At 31.4% G+C, this 27665-nt stretch overlaps 1 protein-coding gene across 1 annotated transcript; it reads right to left on the bottom strand.

Moving 5' to 3' along the window:
• Nucleotides 1-1027: 1027 nt before the first annotated feature.
• On the bottom strand, nt 1028-27665 carry LOC134727848 (carboxypeptidase N subunit 2-like). Its single transcript, XM_063592242.1, has 12 exons — nt 27655-27665; nt 23193-23399; nt 18368-18439; nt 17859-17930; nt 16795-16866; nt 15799-15870; nt 15338-15409; nt 14564-14635; nt 12283-12354; nt 7554-7625; nt 7101-7243; nt 1028-1203 (listed from the first exon to the last, which is right to left on the bottom strand). The coding sequence occupies exons 1-12, from the start codon at nt 27663-27665 to the stop codon at nt 1028-1030; spliced, it is 1113 nt and encodes a 370-aa protein (XP_063448312.1).

Raw genomic sequence — 27665 nt, 5'->3', positions numbered from 1 at the left:
AAACATATTGTGGTTGAGCAGATTCAGGAGGAAAAAATCTGACTCAGATAATAAATCATTAACCCTCCAAAACCCCGAGTTGAATAGTTGTCCCCTAATGTGATACGATGGAGGCAAGTCATTTGGCGAAGTGTTTGCATTGTAGGTTGTGAATTGATGTGTTCAATCACGTGTTTCACGTGTTAAAACTCATCAGTGACGCTCAGGTCAAAATAGCAAAGAAAGCCAAACGACGATAAACAGCGTTGATGACCCAAAATTCAAATATAAATGAGTTTTATGTCTGTGTCTTATAAAGGAAAAAGCATATTTACGTGTTTAATTCTACTCATTGTGTTTATAATCCTTCTCAGTGCTGTAAGAGTTGTTATAATCGTAAGTGATGCAACCATTCCACTGATTATACCAGCTATGGACGTGTAAGATGCGTCTAGTTCGAGGAAAAATAAAGAAAAACTATTTCAGTTCAATTAAAAAATAGTTCAACACCATTATGCTTCTGTAACATTATAGAGTTTTTATCGATATTTTAACAGTAGAGTGCGCTACGTGGAATGCGTATAATTTGACATACCACTGATTTTCTTCTTATTATGAATTAGGTCATTGATGCGGAAGCAATGATTACTTGCAAGTTTAGGACGACGTAATGGTTATGGCTATATTTAAATCAAGTGAATGCATATTTTGTTGATCAGTTCTACAACAGCAACTCATCCTTGATAATTTGGTAATGGAACTGTGTTTTATTATTTATGAACGCCTCATTAATCGGTTGGGCAACTGTTGCATGTTCAATGATTACAGATAGTTGTATAACATGGAACACCAGATATTCACTGTGTGGATCTTTCATGGTATTGATACATGTGTTATCAAGTTTCTAGATTTGCCAGTTATATGTTGAAGTCATATATGTGACTAACAATGATAAATTCTATAATATACATATATTTCAGTTGTTGCTTTGCTAATATAGTTTCCCAACTTTAATAAATAATACACATACATAAGAATTTAAATATATTTAATGTGACTTGCCATCGGTCTTGGTATTACGCTGGACCTTTTCAATTGTTGATTCTATAGGCGGGGTTGTTTCAGTCGTTGAATCCATAGAGGATTCTTTCATTGAAGTAGAGTTTTTGCAATAACACAATGTTTCATTTTCTATAATGTCAACTGCTAAATGTGATCCATCGTCTACAAAAATGTTTCATATCTATCCTTATTGAAGAATTTAAATATGTAAACCAATGATGCTGCAGTATGGTATGTTTAACGCTTATCTCATCTTAAAATTATGTAAACAGTTAGCGTCAACAAATATTAATATCTGCAAAGATTTGCAGGATGTGCATCCTATTTCCCTACCACACTAAAGGGGCATATATATTTTTCTGATGCGTTCAAGTTTAAATATGCCCTACAGCTTATTGTCAATGTGATTGATATAAAGTGTAGAAATGTTTATTCAGTCTTAAAAAAATCAAGTAATCGTCCGATACCGGTTTTTATTTTAATGTGTAGGTAATTGTACCACGTTAGATAAAAGAGGGTGCTATGATTTTTTTCTGTCTTTATGATATTTTTATGGCAAAAAAAGCTAATTATTTGTTCAATTATTTTTAACGAATAGAACTATTAATTTGGAAAAAAATACACTTTTTAAACAAACAATCCTGGATAAAATTTCAACCGCCTCCACTTTATTTTAAATTACCTGGCTGCAATTTTTTATAAAACAATTCAAAAATCGGTTATTTGATCCTTTGCGTGAGTAAAAGGTAGATAAAAGATGTAGATAATTAAGAATTGACACGATGTATGTAACACAAGAAACGAATATTGAATCATATTTGTCACAGTATCATTTCCAAACCAGTGCAAATAAGTAAGATCTTCAAAATCCTACTCACGAATGTGTTATATCTTGCTTGTTTTATAAATGCTATGAACAGTTTTGCATTATTAAATTCATCTTACATAATACCCTGTATTGTAGCGATAAATTTACAAAACTTCACGTTATTTGTTTCCAGAATTAAAATGCTCGTCAATGACGATTTTTTTTTATTATTTCTGCCTTAAAACTTTGAATGGAATATTAAAAAGTAAACTTTTATTTGCAACAATATGCGATAACTATCACACTAGTTAATAAATGTTTAAGTACATTATACATTTTATATAAATATGACTATTGGTGTTCCCGTTGTTACTGATTTTACACAGTCAAGAAATTGATTGGGGCCCTTTATAGCTTTCTGTTTGGTGTGAGCCACAGCTCCGTTTTGAAGACCGTACATTCACCTAAAAATGTTCACTTTTAAAAATTGTGACTTTGATTTAGAGTTGTTTCATTTGCACTCATACCACTTTTGCCTATATATATTTAAAATAGGGACGAAAGATACCAGAGGGATAGTCAAACTCATAAATTGAGAAAAAACTGACAACGCCATGGCTAAAAATAAAAAGACAAACAGGCAAATGATAGTACATAGTAAATACATAAGTTGCATTTCAGCTAGAAAAAAAATATGACCTAATACAGGTCATTATTCTATGCCTTGAACCATATTTCTTTAAAATTTGGTATCGTCCGGGTTGATTCATCAAAAGAATGAGCTCTCGTTCTGAAAGAAACTCACTCCATACAATATATAAACGTCAGATAAAGCATATTTCAAGGTGTTTCTGGTCGTATAACACACTGCGGTGACATATACGACAAGTAACCTAAACATATGCAGTTTACATACCCTACTCATTACAGTTGAGAAATATAAATGAGATGACAAGTCTATTAAAGAAGAGGGACGAAACATACCAAAGGGACAGTCAAACTCATAAATCTAAAAACAAAATAACAACGCCATGGCAAAAAATGAAAAAGACAAACAGACAAACAATAGTACACATGAAACAACATAGAAAACTAAAGAATAAACAACACGAACCCCACCATAAACTAGGGGTGATATCAGGTGCTCCGGAAGGGTAAGCAGATCCTGCTACACATGTGGCACCCGTCGTGATGCTTATGTGACAACAAATCCGGTAAATAGTCTCAATTCGGTAGGTCACATTCATGAAAGGGAAGGGGATTGTAGTAACGACGTAAGGAACATATCCGATATCATTTGTGAAACGGTTATTTCAGAACGGTCAACCAACTCGTGATGGCGTCCGTAAAATTTACGAAGGGATGATTTCAACTTCACCATTTGGAACTCTTGGTTTAATAGCTTCCTTATGAGCAGCAACCCTCTATCCAAAAAATCATGATAGGAAATGCAAGCGCGGGAATATCGTATCAATTGGGAGATATGTACCCCATATGCAGGTGCTGCTGGAATGTTGCTACTTAGAAATGGAAAGTTCACAATTGGAAAGCTGAAATCATCTCTTTTGTCGTAAAGTTTTGTTTTCAACCGACCCCCATTGTCAATTTCTAGATGTAAGTCAAGATATGAGGCGGACTGAACTGTATCTGTAGTATCCTTTATCTCTAGTTCGATGGGATAGATGCGTTCCACAAAGTCACAAAATTTTGAATTATTTAGTGAAAGAACATCATCTATATAGCGGAAAGTAGAATTACAGGGTATTGCTTACTTCTTATCTTTCTTCCTAAGAAGTTACTGCACGAACATGATGAAATCAGCCTCATAATGATAAAGAAACAAGTCGGCAAGTAGAGGGCCACAGTTTGTTCCCATTGGAATGCCGACAGTCTGTTGAACAACACGTCCTCCGAACGTAACAAATATGTTGTCAATCAAGAAATCGAGCATCTTGATAATATCAGAGAATTTTTTGTTTGAATCATAGTGATCCTTTACAAAGTAGGATTTATCCCTCCTTAAGACAAGATACTTGTATCTACGTTGGCCATTCTTTTTTATGAAGCAAAGCAATACCAACTCTTTCGATTTGTCTCTTAGTTTGGAATGTGGAATACTTGAATGTGTAAATAGTAGAAAAGTCAAATGTTTTAATACTGTTACAAGCTGAAATAGAGTTAGATTGTATGTACCCTTAAAGATCTTTGGATTTTTAAGTATCCTCATCTGATTCACGCCACCTCTAATGGGCAGTTTCACAATAACTTTGAAGCCCGTCTTTGATTGCTGATTAAATAGATGTTAATAATTTTGAAAGATGTTTCGTGGAGCACTTGGAAGACCCAGCAATATATCGTTGTTTGTAAGGACACTTATGTAGTTTAGGTATCCAATACAGTGATGGACGATCCAGTTCTTCATCTTTGGTTGAAATTCCAAAGGAACATAGAACAGACCTATGATTACCCAGGATTTCCTCTTTGGTAAGTGTCTTAAGGGTATATGTTGAGTTCCCAAGTGAGTTGTCAATACCTACTTCGTTTATCAAGCAGTTAATGTAATGAGTTTAACACACAAAAACGATGTTGTTTGGGCTTTATCTGCGGGGACAACAACATATTTGTCATGGAGGTAGGATAGGTGTTTTGCAACATTGGGTCTTTAAAGATTGACGTAGTATGGGCATTGATAGACCCATTCAGTTTCTTAATTCTGATTTGTATCAACGACCTCACTGCCTTAATCCATTCGGAAAGAGTGTCTACGTCTTCCATCTCGCGCTTAACCCATTGCCTGGCATAACCCTCGACTGAATCCATCAAGATTTTAAAGTTGTATTTCCAATTGATGGATTTAGGCTCACAATATTTCGGACCTTTCGATAACACATTTCGTAGAGAAGTGTAATTAACAATGCTGAGGTCACCGGTAATAGCGTGGCCAGCAGGATATGTGAATTGGGAACTAGCACAAGTGAAATCAGGAGGTTTAGACTTGAAGTCGTCAACATCGAGATCCTGCAAAACGTGTTAAACTTTGTAATTGACAATTTTAGTTGCAAGAGGTTTGGTATAGGTATAAGAAATCATTGGTACAGACTGGTCTTTGAAATAAGGAGGTATTTTCGATTGAACTAATTCATGATGAAGGATATTGCCTAAGTTGACGCCATCGAGATCTTTGTTGGCTAAGGAAAGATTAAGAAAAGATCTTGTCTCTTTATCATCTTTTCCAACTTCATTTAATTTAGTAAAAGAGATGTTCGAAATATAATATTTAAACTATATTGTATGGTATTAAATATAATTTGTCCACTGATGATGCAAATTCGTAAATTGTGAATAAACTTCGGTTGTGAATTGAATTTCCACTAACTGTAGAAAACAGCGTGTTTTTTTTTTCTTTCACTTATTGTTTTCCCTGTTTTCTTATGAGATATTTGTAAAATTGACTTTAACGGAACATTTATATTATCTGGACGAAAAAATAACTTCGGCTGTATTGGTGAACAAAATTCATACGAGTATTGAACTTCATGCACGAATGGTCTTGTTAATTCAAACACTGCAATAAGTATGAACGGTAAGAAATACATAAACTGTATATTGTTTGAACGGGAATACATAAGGCACAGCAACTTGCCTTGAAAGAGATCTCAAATGTTCCGACTTTTAAAATTTATCACTGCAAAAACTAACGAATATCTTAACAAATATTTACTATGGAAATATAACACTATGACGGTATGTTTACGTACAGAGCTACACCATATGTTAAATCGAAACACATAAAGACATACAAAGAACATTGGCAAAAATGAAAAACAGGAGTACAAAAATGATCGCAGTTCAATTACGAAATGTATAAGTATAGAACCATGTTATTGTCATTAAGAAACACTAAAAAAATGCACACAGACAACGCATAATAGCAAAAGCAAAAATGTTCTCTCCTTTCAATTTGAACCTTGAATAATTTCTTCATATATTCAAAAATATCCATGTGAAAGCAAGATAAAGTTACTACACTGTATAAATATTGTCCCGGCGGAAGATCCATGATCGATTTGAAAAAAAAGACGGAGCTATAAAAGACTAGGAACAATCGTAGAGCATAGAAATGTATGCATCACTGTTTCTATTCTTGACAAGGGTCCCTCTTTATTGTAAAACATGCAATCAACCTTCATTGATGCGCAGACAATGGGTCTTTAGGCAAAGACCAAGGCACTCGGAACTTAATCTCTCCTCGGACCTTTGCAAGACCTTGACTTATTTTTTGTTTACAAGCATCGTATTATTCTTGTAGTTGATATTACGCCGACCAAAGGTCTATCAATTTCACCAACTCTTTCACCAATATAATGATATTTCGCCACTTTATTTCGCTTTTCGCCAACTAACTTACATATGTTTTTCGTTTAAAACTTTCCTTCTTTTCAAGCCCAGGAAAATAAAAAGGTTTTAAACACGTGTGTCGCAAAGTAGTAACAACACCCCTTATATTTATATTACATGAGACGGAATCTATATAACCATACTATTTTGTCAAACAATACAAATCATCTTTATTAATTAGTCCTTTTTTGCCTACAGCTATAACATGCAATCAAATTGATTAACTGTCAAATAAGTAACAAGTTCGAGGTTAATTCCCCGTATTGTCTGATCTGGTAAAGTACGAGCCGAGAAACCCCAAAACATAGAAAAATAAGATGGATTAAACCAAACCGTTATATATATTTCTTTCGCCAAATTCTTCCGAAATGATGAATTTTAATCGGCACAATTTTTATTTTTTTGCAAAATGCGAAAATGATGACTGCCAGCTGAAACCCTGTATACATCATCTGTTTTCAGACCGCTACCTGTTCTCTTGATTTACGGAGGAGTATCTTACAGTGAAGTGGCAAGTTGTCTAGCAGACGGTTTTTGTTTCCCTATAGATTATAATCCAAACTTCCGTGCATTTGTACGGAGATTATATTAGAAAAAGTACCGAATTTCATGCAAAAAAAAAAGATAAAAAGAAAGTGACTAAGTAGATTTTAATAATACACAGGTTTAATAGAGGGTTATGTCTTCGCCATTTTGTAAACTCAATTATGAAAGGGTACTGTATTTTATTAAATGTAAAAAAAAGAGATCCCGTATATTCATTTCATAATAACAGTATCTATCAAAAATAAGCAGTAACAACAAAAAAGCTAGATTGATTAGAGTACAACTTTCTACAACGAGAACACCTTACCTGTGCATTTGACAATAGTGTCAGGGAGAGCTTCTCCGTTACGGCATGTTAACTCGTATGCCTGTAAGTCCTTTACAATTGTAGTTATCCATTGATAGGTTGAAGCATACAAGCAGTCACAGTCAAAACATTCTTTGCAATATCTAAAAATTGAGAAGCATTATATGTGAATATGAACTTGCTGAAGTTTGATATTTTGATATTTTCATCATTGACATAACATTTTCTCCATGTACAGGTTAATTTGAGGAATAAGTATACTCATTGCATGTATACCAAAAGGTGTGTCAAAGAACAAAATGTGTTGGTCGTATTTCAATTTTTTCATGGATAAGCCGATTGATATATTCAAATTTAAAAAGAAAAGTAAATCAATAAAAAATGTGACATTGATTTAACAATATCCTATCAAAAACATACTGTAAAAGATGATAATAGTTATGTTCTACTTACATATTTGTTAATGTCCTGTTGTTCTCTAAAACACCGTCAGGTACGCTTGTTATGTTGTTGTTCGATAAAACCCTACATTAAGTTAAAGAAACCATTTTTTTTAATAAATGTGTAAAATTTCGAACACTTTTAAGGAAACAGAAGAACTATTTATTGGATAGTTAGTTTTATGAACACACGAACATATAAGGTGTCCATAGTTAAAAAGGAAATACTGAAACCAACGACCATAGTTTCTAAAATTATGTTCAAGGGAAACACACTATTCATACTAATGATAATAATTCATTGAAATATTGCATGTAGACAGATCATACGTATTACGATATTTTAGGCAGAATTAAATTCGGGGTGACCGATGTTATTTTCGAGATATCACGTCATCAACACTTAAGAGAATCGCGTTATACCGCAATATAGAAATAGCGCTCTAAAAAGTTGACTGGATAGATTTCATTCTATGATGTACGCTTAACATATATTGAACTGATCGACAAAAAGTGTTAATATTTCTTTTGTTTTACAACATTTTTTCATACAACTAAGAAATCTGCGCGTTTAAAAGATATCTTATGTGAAAACTTAAACTTCATAATACACCAAAAAAAATACCAGACGGCTTTCACATTCGCCGATTTACGTGTTGATTATATTAACTGATCGATAAAAAGTGTTAATATCTCTTTTGTTATACAATATTTGTTCATATAACTAAGAAATCTGTGGGATCAATAAATATTACATTTGAAAATATAAATTTTACAGTAAACTAAAAAAAAACAATTATACACAAAATAGTTAAGCGGACGGATTTTGCTACGAATAATAAAGACTTGATCAACAAACAAATGTTGATATTTCTCATATCGAACTATATTTTTCGGTGAAACAAACAAATCTGTATGATAAATTAATGAGTTTGTATGAAAATACTAACTCAATCGTAGAGTAATTCACATCAAGACCATATCAAGACCACTTTTGACCATTTTTTTTTGCCATACATTGTGTCCGTTTCGAGTAGCATTTTCATATTTGCACTTAAGTCAAAACGTCGTTTTCTTTCTCCTGCTTTAGTGAAACGCCCCTTCGAGCGGGCCGCCGTTTCAGAAATTAGCAACCACTGCGACAGAATTGAAAACGGCGACATCATAATACGACCACGACACTATAGCGGCACCGAGAGCGATGCGTATTAACAATAGTGCGATTTCTCTTTAAAGCAACTGACGCATTATTCTAACAGAGCCCAACCTTTTTGAGAATTAAACTTTTTTTTTAACCTGATTTTTGGTTTTATATGACTGTAAACACATAATTGGTATAGAAAAAAATTTGTGGTGCACTATTTTGCCACGGCACTTAGAAAAAGATCGCAGTCCCAGTATTAAATTTGTTTTCATACTTTCAATAACAATGAAGTTGATCTATCTGAATAAATTTCATTTAAAATAACTATATGTAGGTGTTAATATTAGACATTTTTATCATATTTCATCCTTTTGTGTGTCAAATTTACCGTGCTGTCGATTTTGTAAAATTGTGATTTTTCTCTCTTTAAGAAAAAAATGCTTATCTTTTCAACTTCTTTGTTATAAAAGAGAAACAAACAAAAATACATATCTAAGACCATTAAAAAGAAAAAAAAAAGATATGGGGATGTACATGTTTCTGGTAAATTATTTCTTGTATGACGCACTCATCAAATTTTGGCTAAAATGACTGACTTGATTGTTAATAAAATTTGAAAAATTGATTACTCAAAACTACTCATTGTAAATACACATTTTTTTCATAGAGTTAAGTTTGATTATTATGCTTTTCAAATTCATCGATATTTTCCATTTGTATCACATATTTTGAAAATTTATTTTGGAACGAGATTTCAACAAGACTGAAACGTCAGAAAAATACATCTTCAGTTTAAAGAAATTATGTTCACGATCTTCTTTTGTTAATACACCTATTTCATTTAAAAAAAATCGTAAAAACACCGTTATCAACACAAGTCAATTAAAAATATTCGATCCAAATTGTACTTGATTATAAACAAAACAAATCTATTTTTATATTTCGAAACTGACCTGTGATATTAAAAGTAAAATAACAAAAATACTAAACTGCGTTGAAAATTCAAATCAGAAATTATCTAATAAACTAGCAAACTATAATGCTGATACACATGACACAAATGGATAACAACTTTTAACAGGCACTATTTTCTGTATAATCAAAAGATGTGAAAAACTCATCACACATTTAGTCAAATGCATGTACTATCAAAACAGCAAAGACTATTCTCGAAAGATGCAAAAGGCACATTCAAACGCATAAGTTAAATAAATATTGACAACACCATGGTTTAAATGAAAAAAGTAAAACATACAAAAAACAGTACACAAAACATTAAATAAGAAACTAAAGACTGAGCAACACCAACCCCACCAAAAGCTGTGAGCGATCTCATGTTTTCTGGAAGGGCAGGAAGATCAGTTTAGTACTAACCGAGTAATAAGTTTAATGCAGTAGATCACATTGGGGAAAAAAGCCGACGGGATTTAAGTTGTGACATTCGGAATATATACGCTATTATAATTACTTGAGAACCGGGTATTCCATAAATGCCAATTAACTTGTGATGGAGTTCGCAACATATATAAAGAGGCGATTTTAACTTTCCTAGGATTTCTTCGTATAGTAGCTGCTTTGGGAACTACAACCCATTCTGATGTATATACAGTATAAAAGGAGAAAGGAGATAATAATATTGATGTTCATAGTACGGATAAATGAAAATGTAGAGTAATTCAAAACACTTATCAAAGCTGGTATATGGACCAGAAAAAAATAAGTAAACACGAAATAATAAAAACATGCATTACAAAAAGTATCAACAGGTCAAATTACCAAGAAAGTACGATTTGAGAGTACTCGCAGTTACTGACTGCAAGTTAAAAGCCAAACAAATTTAATACTAAAAAATCATCATAGACCAAAATCAACTAAAATCATCCCATGGATTTAGTATTTTTACTTCATGTACAGTCAAAGAAGACATGACTTGTGCAATGCCGAAAATAAAGGAGTAGGTCCGGTAAGGGCCGATTTTGGCCCTACATTTCATGTTCATCTAACGAAAGATTTTGAACACTCTTTAAACACTAAAGTGTCTATTTCAATTGATTTGATTAGTTTTTGTGAAATATTTTAACTGATTTAGTCATTAAAAAACCTCCGATTCAAATTTTTTTTGTCAAAAATGAAAGTGGCCGCATCCGTGTTCATCCTCAACCTTTATGTATGTTATATATTATCATCAAATACAACTTTCCGTTCAATATTATGAATGAACACGAATGCGGCCACTTTCATTTAAGATGGAAACCGTCTAAAATTTAACTGAAATGCTAAAATTGTGAACATTTCAGTAATTAAGCATGACTTAATGATGCTAGTACCCGATAAATGTACATTATATTGTTAAAAACAGCCTATAATTATGTAGCAGAAGTATTTTACTTTCCAATAAATAGCTTAAAGATTATACGTTCACAATTTTGTAAAACTGCTATATTTTTGGGCCAAAATGGGGTCTTATTGAACCTACTCCTTTGTCGATAGGCAGTAGGATAGTCGACCTTTTTTTAGATAAAAATGAACGTGGTGTGTCTTAATACATCCGTTCGAAAATAATACAAATTTAGTTATGTTGTTGACGAAAATGGAGATGTTATAGTGACAATGTAAATTATGGTTAAATATCGAATAACAACATTGGTAAGATAACCTTTACTAATAAGTTTGTTTAAAGGTTCGACGCGTACACAACGGTTAACATAGTAATTTCTGCGCTTTAAATACAATATTAGCGTAACATTTAGGAAGTGCAATATAGTTTTTACAGTATGATACTATGAGTTCCGCCCCTTTATATTGATGATACAAGTTGATTGCAAAAAAATTATAATGTAAATGCTATAATAGAAGACGTAACTTTTTAAAAATTAAGACAGAAAATAAATGATTTTTTTTATATCTGTTGTATTTTGTTTTTTATTTAAGAATTGAATACTTCTTTTTGTAACTCCATTGGGGTGTAAAAGCGTTGACCGAAGTACATTTTGTATGAAGTGCGGAAGCGCTTTATTCTAAAAATATGCGCACGGTCAACGCTTTTACAAACATATGAAGTTACAACAAGAAACATTCACTACTTATAATTATATTTGTTTCGAGATAATCATGAAAACACAAATTTAATAATTTTCTTATTTAATTCACCTGACCTGCACTTTATTATGGAGCCACGAGTTATCATGAATGATCAGTTTTATTGAGTGATGCAGTTAGCCTATCAGAATAAAGTTTAATAATGAAACATACATCTAAATGAATGTAATTATTTTGGAATTAATATATCTAAATGTTTGTCTTATGTGTTTTTCATACAGTATGCGTCTATAGCTGTTTCTAGTGTTATTTTTTTTCAAATTAATGTGTCTAATGTCTTTTAAGCATAACACATTCGCTTGCAGTATATATGACACTGGGTTTACTGTCCAATCGTTATAATCAATTTGTATACATATGTTCGATACCAAGCAAACACTAAATACCAGGCATAAAGATTTGCACTACCAAAAAAACATAATAATAAAAAAATCTTCATTAAGTACATACTATCATCTCAGCAAACTTACTAATATGGTTACAATAAATGTTTACTTACAAATGTGTCAGTGCCTCATTGTTCATGAAAACAGCATCAGGTACTCTAGTTAGATTGTTGTTCGATAAACTCCTACATAAAAAATACGTATTTTTCTTCAATTTCTTGCCTTACATTCAAAACGATGTCAGAAAACAGAAAACACATTTTTTATCCAAGTAATGCTATCAATATTAGCAATATTTTCCACCAGAATTATGTACAAGAAACTATACTTGATTATTTTAAAAATAAAGCTACACCTGTTTCTTTTACTTACATCAAAACTATTGCACCCAAGATTTACAACCACAAATGGCTATTTGTGGCCTTTAACCTCGAAGATGTGAATAGTAAACCGCCAGATAACTTGTGTATCGTCACAACATAATTGTATTCCACCTGGCCAGGTTATTATTGGCGACCTTGGCATCGTTAACAATGAACAACTTATTATGTATGTATTTGTATGCGCCTGTCCCAAATCAGAGGCCTGCAATTCAGTGGTTGTCGTTGTCGTTTGTTGATGTGTTACATGTTTGTTTTCGATCATTATTGTACAAAAATTAGGCCGTTAGTTTTCTCGATTGAATTGTTTTACATTTGTCATTTCGAGGCCTTGTATAGCTGACTATGCTGTATGGGCTTGGATAATGGTCTCCGTGGCAATCATACCACATCTTCTTTTTTATATAAGATAGTTGTTAGTCGAGGGACCTATAAGATAGTTATTAGCTTAGGAACCAACACATATGAACCTCCAGCCCATAAACTGGAACAAGAACTTCAGGTTACTGATGGATGTTGTTGCGGACTATGCTGGCAAATAGGTAAGGCGCGACCCAGATAAACCATAAATTACCAGAAAAAAGATTTGAAATGCCAAAACTGAATCAAAAGATTCGGATAACAAATTATACGTTAGCGGAATACTATCATGTCTGTAAACATATTACCATGAAATGAAGAATGGAAATGGGGAATAATTCAAAGAGACAACAACCTGACCATAGACAAGATGTATTATTGTCATTTTGTTTATTTTCTTTGGTTATATCTTCTGACATCAGACGCGGACTTCTCTTGAACTGAATTTTAAATGTGCGTATTGTTATGCATTTACTTTTCTACATTGGCTAGAGGTAAAGCGGAGGGTTGAGATCTCATAAACATATTTAACCCCGCCGCATTTTTGCGCCTGTCCCAAGTCAGGAGCCTCTGGCCTTTGTTAGTCTTGTATTTTTTTAATTTTAGTTTCTTGTGTACAATTTGGAAATTAGTATGGCGTTCATTATCACTAAACTAGTATATATTTGTTTAGGGGACAGCTGAAGGACGCTTACGGGTGCGGGAATTTCTCGCTACATTGAAGACCTGTTAGTGACCTTCTGCTGTTGTTTTTTTTTTCTATGGTCGGGTTGTTGTCTCTTTGACACATTCCCCATTTCCATTCTCAATTTTATCACTTATTTTAACATCTTTACCCAATTGGCTATAATTAAACACAAATTTCCGGTTAGATTTCTTGTAAATATAACAAATAAGAGGGAGCTCAGTATTATCGAAATATCAAGGAATTTGTTCTTTAACAGAATGGTCGTTAAAAATACCGCCAAAATTTACAAAATCAAAACCTTTATTGACATACTTTATTCTAATAAAATGTTTTTTATGATCTTCAGGGCGATCAATTTTGGGAAACAGTTTAGAATAACAATATGCCATAATAATTTGAACAATTTCATACTTAGGACTGCTACATGAAATTGTGTTGCAATCCCCCATAACTTTTTTTTACTTATTAACCGGTAATGAACAGAGCTTTGTTAACAGATAACGTCTGTCGTTGTTTTTTTCAAAAGAAATTAAGCCCGAAATATTGGTATGGTTTATTGCGATTTTTTCTACGACCGTGAGAACAGTTTTTTACGAACAGTTTTAAAAACTATATCTAAAATGTTAACGGAATCGGTTCTTGATATATTACCAATTCATATCATATTATCATTTAGACCGAGAGGGTATACTGTCTGTAATTTCTTAATCCAATGTAATTCAATTATTTTTAGTGATCGTACCAACTTTGAATGAGATTCACCAGGCTGCTTATTTGCTGCTTCTAAAGGTTGGACTGCTAAATATTTAATAGGATGGTTGTGTTTCTTAAGGTGTTGATAAATGATACTTTTGAATTTATTGGGTCTTTAAAAACGATACAGATGTTCTTGAATGCGTTTAGATAAATATCGTCCAGTTTCACCTACGTACTAAATACCACATGAATACATTAGTTTTTACTTACACATATACCAATGCCACATTGTTCTTGAAAACATCTTTAGGTATGCTGGTTAAATAGTTGTTAGCTAAACTTCTACATTGAATACAACAAACCATTATTCTTTTTAAATTAATTGACTTAAATTTCGATAACTTACAGACACTAGATAAAGTATGCATCAAAGAATAAATCTTGAGTAAACAGTACGTTAAATGTCTTGAAATTTAAAGAAAAACTTCTTACATCAATGAACACAAATAGGCAATCTAAAACTAATTTTGCAATAAATCTTGACTGTAATTAATAAAATATGCCGAATGGTATATATATAAAACTTGAAAATTACCACTAAATACATTAAATATGTAACTGTTCGTCTAGTTTAAACGAAAATGCGCAGATACATAATATATATTCTAAAATGTATCAGTATCAGACAATTATATTATTGAAACAATGGAAACAGAGATATAAAAACTTAAGATATTATTTAAATGGTGTACATTTTGATATTCATTGTGCCTACTTTGTGTGAATGTTCTCAATTGTTACGTGCTCTTTCAGGCATAACACATTTTGCAGTATACATAGCACTACAATTGCCATCTAATTCATTTATCATATTTGTCTATATCGAGCTTATAAGTTCGGTTCAAAACAAACAGCAAATACTTTCGTTAAGGTTTGCTATGTTAGAATTGAATACGAAAATTAGGATTTCAAATTGTTCGTTAAGAAGATGGTATAATTTCATCAAACATACTCACAAAATTACAGTTGGCTTTTTCAACTTACAAAGATTGCAATTTCACATTGTTACTGAAAACAGCATCAGGTATGCTTGAAAGTTTGTTGTTGGATAACTCCCTACATCAAATAAACAATCCATTTTTTTTCTTTCAATTCAATAAATTATATTTCTAAAACGAACAGAAAATAGACATGATACAGGAAGCTTTTATGTTATATGAGTTATTCCATTGTAAATATAATATGTGGATTGTTATGAAAGAAATGCTTTAATCAACGAACAAAATAATGCAGTCTAGAAATAATTTAATTGATGCATTTACTCAGACAGCAATTTACAACTAGATAACCCTTCGACAGTATCTTTAAAGTGTAACAATATATTTACCAGTTGTATAGTTTTATTACATTCTATGATTTAAATAAACAAATTACAAATTATTTATTAGGTGAATGCAATCATTTCAGCAAACATATTCATAAAATAACAGTTATTTTTAACTCACAAAGATTTCAACATCACATTGTTCATGAAAACATCATCAGGTAACCTTGTAAGATTGTTGTTCGATACGGACCTACATTAAATTAAACAGACTATATTTTTTAACTAAATAACTTAGAGAACATAGAAAAGTAAAAAAAGAAATGTTTTAATACATAAAAAGTGTCGAATCAACAAACACAACCATGTAATTAACAAATGATTTTATGTCCCTTTGGAGTGAGACATTTTTAAACTAGATATTTAACATTTGTTTAACGATATTTTATTTGTATAATATGATTACAATACACAAAACAAACATATGAAAGAGACCTTGTTCATGCTTTGGTTGTCTTATAACAGATGTTGATTGCATAATGTCCATTTATAACGAACCTGCTATTTGACAAAGAGGTACAGGTTTCAGCTATATGTCCTTGTAATCAGTTTATGAATAACATGCAATATACATTATGCATGATCGTGACATTGTTTATGATTATTTGTTTTCATTTCGAACAATCAAATATTCAGGATGTTCGGTTGCTACATGTCTTTTCACATGTAACCCATGGTGTCGAAATTATAGATAGAACGTACATTTAACATCTATATTGATTTTAAAATCACTGACAATTTTCTTTTAACAATAAACTATGTAGACCATACACGGCACACCTGTCTGGAGCGGCTGCAATCACCCTCCATTTCGGGGTTCATGTCGGCCCATTACATTATTCACTAATATTGCTTTGTAGAAAATTTTTCTATAAAAACAATTTTTAAAGTAATAAAATTAATAAATCACCTCTTAGTATAAGCCGTTAACAATGACTTAAGAAAAAGAGGTTATTTATTAATTTTATTACTTTAATAGGTGTTTTTATTAAGCTTGTATTTCCTTGGTGGAAAAAAAATAGCAATGTACAGTGGAATAGTTCACAATGCCAAAGATTAATCAACAGATGAAGATTATAAACTCTCTATATAGTGAATAAAGTTATGTTCAACTTACAGATGTTTCAATGCCACATTATTACTGACAAAGGCTACCGACACGCTAGTTAGGTGGTTGTTAGATAAATCCCTTTATTAAATTAAAAACAAAACAAGTCAGTTTTGTACATGTTAGTGTCTAAGTTTTTGGATTACTTACAGAACAAAGAGGATGTACGTGTAGTAGAATAATACATATCAAACACATTAGAATTCGCCGTTTCAGAATCTAATGCATCCTGGGTAATATTTTCAAAAGTGTACACCAAAACGTCGTGATTGGTTAAAATGTCATCAACAATGGAAATTCATCCAATGACGTGACGTTATTTTCATTTTGGGGTACGAACAATGAAATTACCCATGATTCTTTAGATTCTGAAAAGGCGAATTAGGAAAGGGGGGATATAATAATCCCATTTTTGGCTAGTTTGGATATTTTCCAATCAAAAAGTGCCGAAACACTGAATATAAGCCTTTTTGCATATATATCATATATCCGTTGATGCGTACAACATGGACATTATAAAAAAATAATCATCAATGCAATGTAATTCACCCGCGTCTTCTCAAGTGATACCCAACACGTTTACTAAAATGTGTATTTAACAGAGTTTGTCCTTTTTATTTTAAACGTTTACTTCCTCTGTAAATTTATGTTACTGATTAAATAAAGAGTATCGTCACTCTTTGTCGTTTGTAGTCTCTTGAGTTCAAGACAACTGTCTAGTATTGTAATTTTACAACTATAATACCAGAGGGTATCGCCATTTTAGTTTTAGCTCGTTTTCCTCATTAGTACATTGTATTAATATTTTAGGTAAAATTTCATTTGTTTTTGATAAACGTATCGATATCTAAACAGGCCTTTTCTTCCACCAACACTAGATTAATACAATTACATTTTTCAGAAGCAGTTATTCAACCTCTAGATTTTAAATACTAGTAGTAACGTGAAAGTTGTCTTCTACACTTTTAAACTGTTTTTAACCCTGAGAGTATTGATACTCCTTTTAGCTGTTTTCTACCTTGACTGTAATGTTATCAAACATACTCATTCGATTTGAATTAGGTATTACTTACAATAATTCCAATGCAACATTTTTCGAGAAAATAGCATCATGTACGCTAATAAGTTTGTTGTTTGATAAATCTCTAAAATAAAACAAAAGAAGAATATGCCGATAGTTAAGAAAGAACTTCTAAAACCAAATATCAAAATCACGCAATGGAAACATAAGTTGTAATGCTAACAAAAATGTATAACCAGATCGTCATACAAAAGATACTACATACTTTAAAAATACGTAGTCTTAAAATAGACGATTTTTGTCTGAAGTGCTCTGATGATGCGCTTGTTATTTGAAACATTGGGGTTGATGACATGTTATTGTCATTGTATTTAATTTATTAAACACTGCTTTGTTAGATGCATGACTTTCACTCTTATTTATGCTTCTGTTTTCGACGTGATGCTGTCAGTTTCTGATCGACTTATTTATTTTGGTTGTCCCTATTACATCTACAGTTTCTATGTAAAAAGGAACTAGTCAGTTTGACATTTGTTATAGTTTTAAATAAACAATACTTACAATTGTTCTATATCAACAATAGAGTAGAACACATTAAGTAGCAAATTCGTCAAAGTGTTCCCACGTATGTCTCTTTTACAAATGTAATGATAATAACATAAATTATTAAAAATATCAATAAGAGATTTAATAGATAAAGATATCCGCTATTATAAATCCGAACAGAGATATTTTTTGTGAATATCAAAAGCAAACTAAATCAAATACTGTTACTTTAATTATTCATTCCTTATTTTATTGATTTTATATTTACATTGAATCATAGACATTTTCGTTCATTGTATGTTCACTTGTGTTAATTGTGTCTTTTAATTGAGTTAAGCCATTTCAATTGATATGTTATAATGTGTGTTTCTATGTTGTGATTTTACACTATTGTTTCAGATAAGAGTGAAGTTTTGGTACCATTACAACGTTAAAAAACCCGTTGCAATCGATTGCAGCTGTCCTAAGTTAAGACTCTGATGATCAGTAGTTGTCGTTTGTTGATGTGATTCATAAGTGTTTCTCATTTCTCGTTTTTTTTATATATAAATAAGACCGTTAGTTTACCCCATTTGAATGAAAACACACTAGTAATTGTGTGGGTCCATTATAGCTTGCTATTCGGTGTGAGCCAATGCTCCGTGTTAAAAGACCCGACTTTTACCTATAATGGTTTACTTTTAAACATTGTGACTTGAATGAAGAGTTGTTTCATTGACAATCATACCACATCTTCATTGTAATCATTTATTATTAAACGGGTCATGTCAGATGTGATTAACGTTGGAGCTTACATGTTCTGTATAAGATATTGTTTAAGTTGAATCAACAGATTAAGATAAAACATTATTTTTTAGGGAAACACTATCATGTTAGTAAATATACTAAAATGATGACAATTATCGTGTACTTACAAATATTCCAATGCTGAATTGTTCCTGAAAACATCACCAGGTACGATGGTTAGTTTATTATTCTCTAACAACCTACATTGAATAAAACAAAACGATTGTTTTTATCTCTCTAAATTAATGACATACATTCTGAAAACATTCACAAAGAGGAAGTAATTACGCTATTTTTTGAAAACTAACTTAATTCATTATGACAGCAATTTATTTAATGTTACATATTAAATCTGCCTGTTCAAATTTTAATATTTGAAATTAAAATAGATATACTTGTATACGAATGTAAAAAGGACCAACCAATAAGATTAATATGTATCAGATCGTCTAGTATAAAAGAATTTGCACAAACATTTAATATATATCTAAACGCCTAAAACGTGTACAGCACCAAAAACAAAAAAAGGAAACTATAAATGTCCACTTTTTAGGCGCTTATATAATTTATTTATTGTGTACATACATGTATATCGTTACTCGTAACGATCAAGCTCCCTCGTGGGAAAAATCGTTGAATATTATTGAGTCGTTTTATATATAAATATATGTATATATTATTTTCTAAAATTAATTCTTGTATGAACAATTTTTATATAAAGAAAAACAGGGAATTAAAATAAATATAGATAAATGTATATAATGTTGTTATCCACCATTTGTGTGAATGTTTTAAATAATTAGTGGTATTATAGGCATTACACAATTTGCCTGCAGCAGTTTACATGACATTGTGGTTACCGTCAAACTGTTACATGTGTCGTAATAGACACGATATAGCTTATATGTTCTGTACAAAAACAAACAACAAACAGGAAAAGGTTAACAATACCAAAGTTGAATCATAATACAAGTATAACAAATTATTAAAAAGTCATTACTATCATTTCAGCAAACATACTCACACAATTACATTTTTTTTTAACTTACAAAGAAACCAATTTCAGATTGTTCTGGAAAACATCACCAGGTAGGCTTGTTAATTTGTTGTTTGATAAATCCCTACATTAAATAAAACAAATAAGTTGGTTTTCATTTCAATAACTAATATTTGTAATTTTCCGAAAAAAAGTACATAATTATGCTAGTCTATTTTCACACAATATACTATAAAGAAGACTTATCATTGTCTCTAACCATTGGCAAAACCGGTTCAACATATGGACCATGCACTGCCTACCCGTCCGGAGAGACTACAATCAATCATCAATGTGGTCAGTTACAGTTATATTATGAATTATGCATTATTATGGTATTTTTTTCTATTTCGCCGTGGTTTTGTTGTTTTTTAATCTATTCAAGCATTTTGATTGTACCTTATGTATCGCCCACCTCCGTGTAATAACAAACTGTCCACTTTTGTGTTCAAACTTTATTTTGTTAACAGTAGTTTAATCTACTGAAACATGCGACAAAACAAAAATCATGCATTCAATATTAACGGCCAGGGGAATGTACTGCGTTGCCAACCTGAATAAAAAAATCAGAATTACAAGTTTTGATTTAGTACATATCATTCTGTCAACAGACGTACTGACATGATTAGATTTAGGTTCTGCTTACAGATATCCTAATTCCACATTGTTCCAGAAAACATCTACAGGTACGCTAGTTATACCGTTGTGAGATATATGCCTATATTTGAAATAAAAAAGTTCATTTTCACATGGTTTTAAAAGCGTAGAGAAAACTGATCAAGTAAATATAGGATATAATTCATAAATATATACAAGTATATGGAAAGTGTAGATGATTAAAGACGTACTGCTTAAAATCATGGATTTTTTTTGATAATTAAAGACAATTCTACAGCAACTAACGTATAAATTGTAACATACATAAACTACCAATTCAGAAATCTGAAATATGAAACAAATGTGGATACCAGTTGTCTTCCGAATGTTCCTGTAACTTCACAAATCAGTGCAATTTTATTTGACCTTTTTGTTTGATGTCGTCATAACGTCAATATTGTGTGATTTACAACATCTACTCTTTTAAAGACTCTGTGTTCGCATTAGACAAGTTTAAATGAACCAAAAGATATGTAATATAATTTAAAGATTAAGTTAGCTACAATACTAGCTTAAACCAATCATTTCCTTAATGGAATTACTTTAACATATCGGATATATGGCACGTGTAATTTTACTTGTTCCGTTTGTTTAAACTTTTGATTTTGGCAGTTTTATTGGACTTTCCCATTTTTCATTTTATCTCGTCCGGTATTTTTATTCAATATTTTGTTTTAAATAACAAGAATCTGATTAAACAATAAATTACTTTAATTTCTTTTTCTACAGAAAGATATAAGAAGTTGTTGCGTGAGTGTCAATGTCAAATTGCGGTCAAATTGGCTCACACAGAACAGCAAGATATAAAGGGCCCGAAAAAATGCTATTGTAAGACCATTAAAACATATTTGTTCAGCCGAAGTATTTGTCAACACGATTTTGTAACATCATCCTCATATATTACCTTCTTATTCTAAGATATCATGTTATCCATTCGTTTGATGTGTTTTAGCTTTTGTCATTTAACTAGGCATTTTCCGTTTCAATTTTTTCTCGCAGAACGGTTTTTGGTTTTTTTTTAAATAACTTTGTTCTCTTTCAGGCATCACACATTTCCCTTACACTATACATGACATTGTTATTACCATCCTGTTTTAACGTTTTATATTTGTCTTCATAGATCTTATATGTTTGTTAAAAGAAATCACTAGAGTGAAGGTTCACTTCCAAAGGTTGATTCAAACGATTAGGTAACAAATTATTCATATAGTAAATACTATCAGACATTTAAAAAAATACAGTAATTTTTACTTACAAAGATTCCAACTTCTCATTGTGAATGAAAACGTCATCACGTAAGCTTGTTATATTGTTGTACGATAAATTTCTACATAAAATAAAACAAATCAGTGTTAGTAGAGGGGCATTATGTTTTCTGGTCTGTGCGTCCGTTCGTACGTCTGTCTGTCTGTTCGTCCGTCTGTCCGTTCGTCCGTCTGTCCCGCTTCAGGTTAAAGTTTTTGGTCAAGGTAGTTTTTGATGAAGATGAAGTCAAACTTGAAACTTAGTACACATGTTCCTTATGATATTATCTTTCTAATTTTACAGCCAAATTAATCTTTTGACCCCATTTTCACGGTCCACTGAACATAGAAAATGAAAATGCATGTTTCAGGTTAAAGTTTTTGGTCAAGGTAGTTTTTGATGAAGTTGAAGTCCAACTTGAAACTTAGTACACATGTTCCTTATGATATCATCTTTCTAATTTTAATGCATAATTATATTTTTTATCCAATTTCATGGTCCATTGATTATGGAAAATGATAGTGCGAGTGGGGCATCCGTGTACTTTGGAAACATTCTTGTTGTAATTAAATTGGACTTATATTTTGCAATATTACGGCAAACAGATGAAGTACGTATAGGAGAGCTTTTTGTTAGTCTTATACATTTGGATTCATACATATAACAATATGTAAAGAGTTCTTGCATTATACATAATTACAGTATATTTGGTGCATACAACATTTCTTGTTTGTCTTATTATGAAAGAAATCTGAGGTTTATCATTGAGTTATATATGAACAATTAATTTATTGATGTAAAAATATAACTGAAAATTCAAACATATTGTTTTAAAAACTGAATTGTTCCGAAATGTTTCGCATGTTATCTATTGAAATATAACTTTCATTTAAACAAAAAAAAGTAATATTATTTAGTTAGCCTTTCAATCTTAATTTTATCGTGTCTTAATCTACATGCTAAAATGTGAACAGCTATAACGGAAATAATTGAAATTGTGGGATACCCTGAGCGGTTCTAAATGATCTAAAATTTAATTGATGATATTGTGCATGATATGTTCTATACAATAAGTGAGAATATATTACAGTTTTATTACATATGATAACTACATACAGCTCTAGTGTTGACTCAGGGAAGTTTGGCACTTCTATAAGACCACTTCCGTTGCATCTATACAAAGGTCCTCTGGTATCACATACCATTTCACAGGTAGATAATGTTTTACAATCTGTATTGGCACTGCAACCCTCTCCAATTAATAGTAATAGTGTTATGTTCTTGCACCAAAGCAATACTGACATTCCTCCACTGTATCTTATCCTGTAAAGGGTATTCATGACAAAGTTATAAAGAGCTGTTGAAATATCTTGTTCATTAAACATAAATGTATTTTTCTAGTAAACATTTATTTATTTATCGGTTTCTTTAACTTATATAACTTTTTGATATTTTATTAGCTTTTTTATCAAAATCTACTAAATAAAGTACGAACGAAAAAAAGAAGCACAAACCTGTTAAGATAAATAATTGGTCTAAATAGGATTTTTCTTTACTTATTGTTGAAAAGTGATATGATTATGTCAAACATAATTATTTATAAGGCAATTCAACAATCGATGTCCCTGATTCGACTAATATTCTAAATGTATAACTAAATCAGCATGATTCAATTTCAAAAGAGACATAGAGTGATTTGCAATTGATATATCGGATTCCGAATGCTTTTGAAATATTATAGTATTCTAGTTTTTTGTGAAAAGTTAAGCGCTATATTGTATATTTTAAATTGTGAATCTAACAATTTTGTAATTCACAAATACACGTTTGACGAAGATTCCAACGTTAAACATGGCATTGAAATCGTTTTTAAATTATAGATTGTAATCTATATGTCTGTCATTAGATATGTTATACATATTTAACAGTAAAACAATTAACAATACAAAGTGGCCGATTTGAAAGCTACTGCGAAGTAAGTTTTTTTGGTTATTGACCAACAAGCCTATCGACAGTTCATCTGCCGACCTTCATATATCAATATCTGTTAAAAATGCCACCAAGGTGCATAAATATTCTTCAATTTCTACACGTTTCATCAGAATCAACTCGTTTAACTGACTTGTAGGCATTTGTTAACGTAGGAAATATGGGTAGAGCCTGGTTGTATATCTAGCTATTCCTGTCACTTGTATAACAGTTGCATCAATTTCATTATATTTAAAACGATGTGTGAACAAAACAAACAGATATAATAGGTAAACGTGTCAAAAAAGGTGAAGCAGTCAACATTGTGCTATAATTTTCATCACTGAAAAAAACAAACAAATGTAACAAGAAGGAAAAACAAAAATGCCTAAAGACAAAACACAATAGCAAAAACGAAAACCAAGAATACAATAATCTATAATAGCACAATAGCACAATGACGGACTGTATCAGTACCGAGTCACGTCAAATGGATGTATATTTAATGACTCTACCGTTCAAAACTTTATACCTCCGTATTTTGATAATATAGAACCACCTATAATTTCATACACATACAAAAAACCAAGCAGAAGTTTAATTTTTAATTATACGTCGGTTACATCAGACGTGAATATAGATAGTAATACTCCCTTCACTTGAAACTGTGAATTGTCCAGGTTTAGATATGTTCCCTATGGCCATGTTTTATAGGGGACCTCAATATTGTCCAGGACAGAGAGGTTAAAAACTTTTTGAAAAAAGGACCAAAATATCGTCCTCTATCTAAAATAGATTGGAAAGAATGTCGTCAAGTCACCAAATATGTTCTTTCCTCGTTTTGTAAAAAATGGTGTAAACGGGAAAAATCTGTTAAAAAATCTCTTGATTCTTATTTAAATAAATGTATGACTGTGGTAGATAAGAGAATATCACATTTTGAAAATAATTTAGAAGTAAATAATAGAGTACATAATACACCTATTTCCAGAATAAGAAATAAACTTCAAATACTTTCAAAGCAGTTTGTGTTTGTACCAGCCGACAAAGCAGCCAACAATGTGGTGGTGGTGTTATGCCGTAAATACTAAACGGACGTTCTTAAGAATGAAATTTTAAATTCATCTACATTCAAGTCCATCCGCTTCACAGAGAGTCATATAGTAAACAAGCATATCACAACCACATCAAAGCTTAATTCTTCTTCTGAACATTTGAACGTCCCTACTATGTACTGGCTACCTAAACTACACAAAAAACCATTTAAATATCGTTTCATCTCGGCCTCTAGTAAGTGTTCTACAACTAATCTGTCAGTGCTCTTAACTAGTTCATTAACTACTATTAAAGAGCTTATCATAAACTATTGTAATAAAATATATGAACATAGTGGTATAAACCATTTTTGGAGTGTAAAAAAGTCTTTGGATATTTCAGATAAACAACGGGCTTTTGATGGTCCTTTTGATTCTGTTAATAGTTTAGATTTTTCTACTCTTTATACTACACTCCCACACTATCTTATTAAACAAAAGTTTTCCTATTTAATTAAATGGTCGTTTGGTAAAGCTGAATGTAGATATATTTGCTGCAACTCATTTAAAGCATTCTTCTCTAATGAGAAAGATAAATATGCTAGATATACTTACTGGAGATGTGCTGAGTTGATTGAAGCTGTTAATTTTCTCCTTGATAATATTTATGTACGTTTCGGCAACAATGTTTATCGACAGGTTGTAGGTATCCCCATGGGCACTTATTGTGTCCCTTTAATAGCAGACTTGTTTTTGTACTGTTACGAATCACAGTTTATGACTAAACTCAGTAAAGACCCTACGAAATTGCATTTAATTGATAAATTCAACAACACTTACCGTTATCTTGATGATATTTTTTCGTTAAATATTCAAGAATTTTCTCAATATACTGCTGAAATTTACCCCAAGGAACTTACTTTAAGTAAATCAAATGTATTCAGTAATAACTGCCCTTTCCTGGATTTAGATATTTCGGTTTTAAATGGGAAACTCCACACTAAAATTTACGACAAAAGAGACGATTTTTCGTTCCCTATTGTTAATTTTCCATTTTTAGATGGTGATGTTCCTTTGGCACCATCTTACGGTGTTTATATTTCACAACTAGTTCGCTATACTCGTGTCTGTTGTGACGTTTTTGATTTCAACAAACGCAACCTATGTATTACTGGTAAATTATTAAACCAGGGATACCATAAATTACTGAAAACCTTTACTAAATTTTTCCATAGATATACAGATTTGGTTTTGAAGTTTGGATGTACCTGTAGAAAACTTATATCAAACGGGATAGCACATCCTCATTTTTACGGAAATGTTGTTAACCGTGCCCGGAAATTTAGAAATGGTCCATGTAAACTTGTCGCTCCTTTAAAAAAACTTATTCTAAAAGGTTACCTATTCAACACTGTAATAAGATCATTGAATATTGTTTTTATTGGAATAAATATTGATTTTGTTATCAGTAGATTAAAAGCTAACTAAATTTTACTAGTATGTTATATATATACATATTCATGGATCTACAAACTGTCGATACCTGTAACTTGGCATTGCACAAGGTCATGTTTTTCTCTGGCTGTTTATGATGTTTTTACACTAAATCCATTGGATGTTGGATGTGTACGGATTGATAGTTAAGTCTAAGATGCATGATTTTTTTATTAGTTGTTAGTGGCTTTGAACTAGCTGTCAGATAACTACGAGTACTCTCAGATCTGTTCATTGTGTCTTTTTGTGTCGGGGGGTATAAGTACCCGGCCACGTCTACTTATATTTTTGTCCATCTGATGAGTTAAGCCTTTTTCAACTGATTTTTTATAGTTCGTTCTTATGTTGTACTGTTATACCACTGTCCCAAGTCATGATCCTGTATATTCAGTGGTTGTCGTTTGTTTATGTGTTACATATTTGTTTTTCGTTCATTTCTTTTACATAAATAAGGCCGTTAGTTTTCTCGTTTGAATTGTTTTACATTGTCTTATCGGGGCATTTTATAGGTAACTATGCGGTAAGGACTTTGTTCATTGTTGAAGGCCGTACGGTGACCTATAGTTGTTAATGTCTGTGTCATTTTGGTCTTTTGTGGATAGTTGTCTCATTGGCAATCATACCACATCTTCTTTTTTGTATTTAAAATAGACAAAACAGTTATAGTAATAAATTATTAAGACAAATAAAAGAATGCTTTGATATGGCATTAATATAACAAACTACGTATGTGCCTAGCAAACATACTAAAAGACCATCTTGTATTATTTTTGACGCTCGCTTTTCGATTTTCATGACACAATTTCTTTCTGGTTTCTGGTAAAAAATGGACGACTTTTTAATCATTGGACCACATACAGATAATGACATATGATTTCAATGTTTAATAATAAAACACTACTGCGCATTGGCGATGACAAGTATAATTGACACCCTGCCTTGTAATGGCTGTTTAAAATTACTCTTGTTAAAATACATGTCCGAAATGCTATCTTAATTCGTAAAACTTTTGATTATTTCGGTATTTAGAATAAAAAGAGCCAATATATACTCTCCAAAGAAGATATAAGCATTTATCTTACCTCCTATCCAT

This window comes from Mytilus trossulus, chromosome 8, assembly GCF_036588685.1.
Source record: "Mytilus trossulus isolate FHL-02 chromosome 8, PNRI_Mtr1.1.1.hap1, whole genome shotgun sequence".
NCBI classification, from domain to species: Eukaryota; Metazoa; Mollusca; class Bivalvia; order Mytilida; family Mytilidae; genus Mytilus; species Mytilus trossulus.
Note: the sequence above shows the minus strand (reverse complement) of the source record. Positions and strands in the feature narration are given on the sequence as shown.

Bases quoted from the DNA above. Each gene is read 5' to 3' on its own strand.
- LOC134727848 (XM_063592242.1), bottom strand. The intron at 15,410-15,798 runs GTGAGTTAAAAA...TATTTGATGTAG, and splicing joins AATGTGATGTTGAAATCTTT to GGAGTTATCCAACAACAAAC. The intron at 14,636-15,337 runs GTAAGTTGAAAA...TATTCAATGTAG, and splicing joins AATGTGAAATTGCAATCTTT to AAGTTTAGCTAACAACTATT.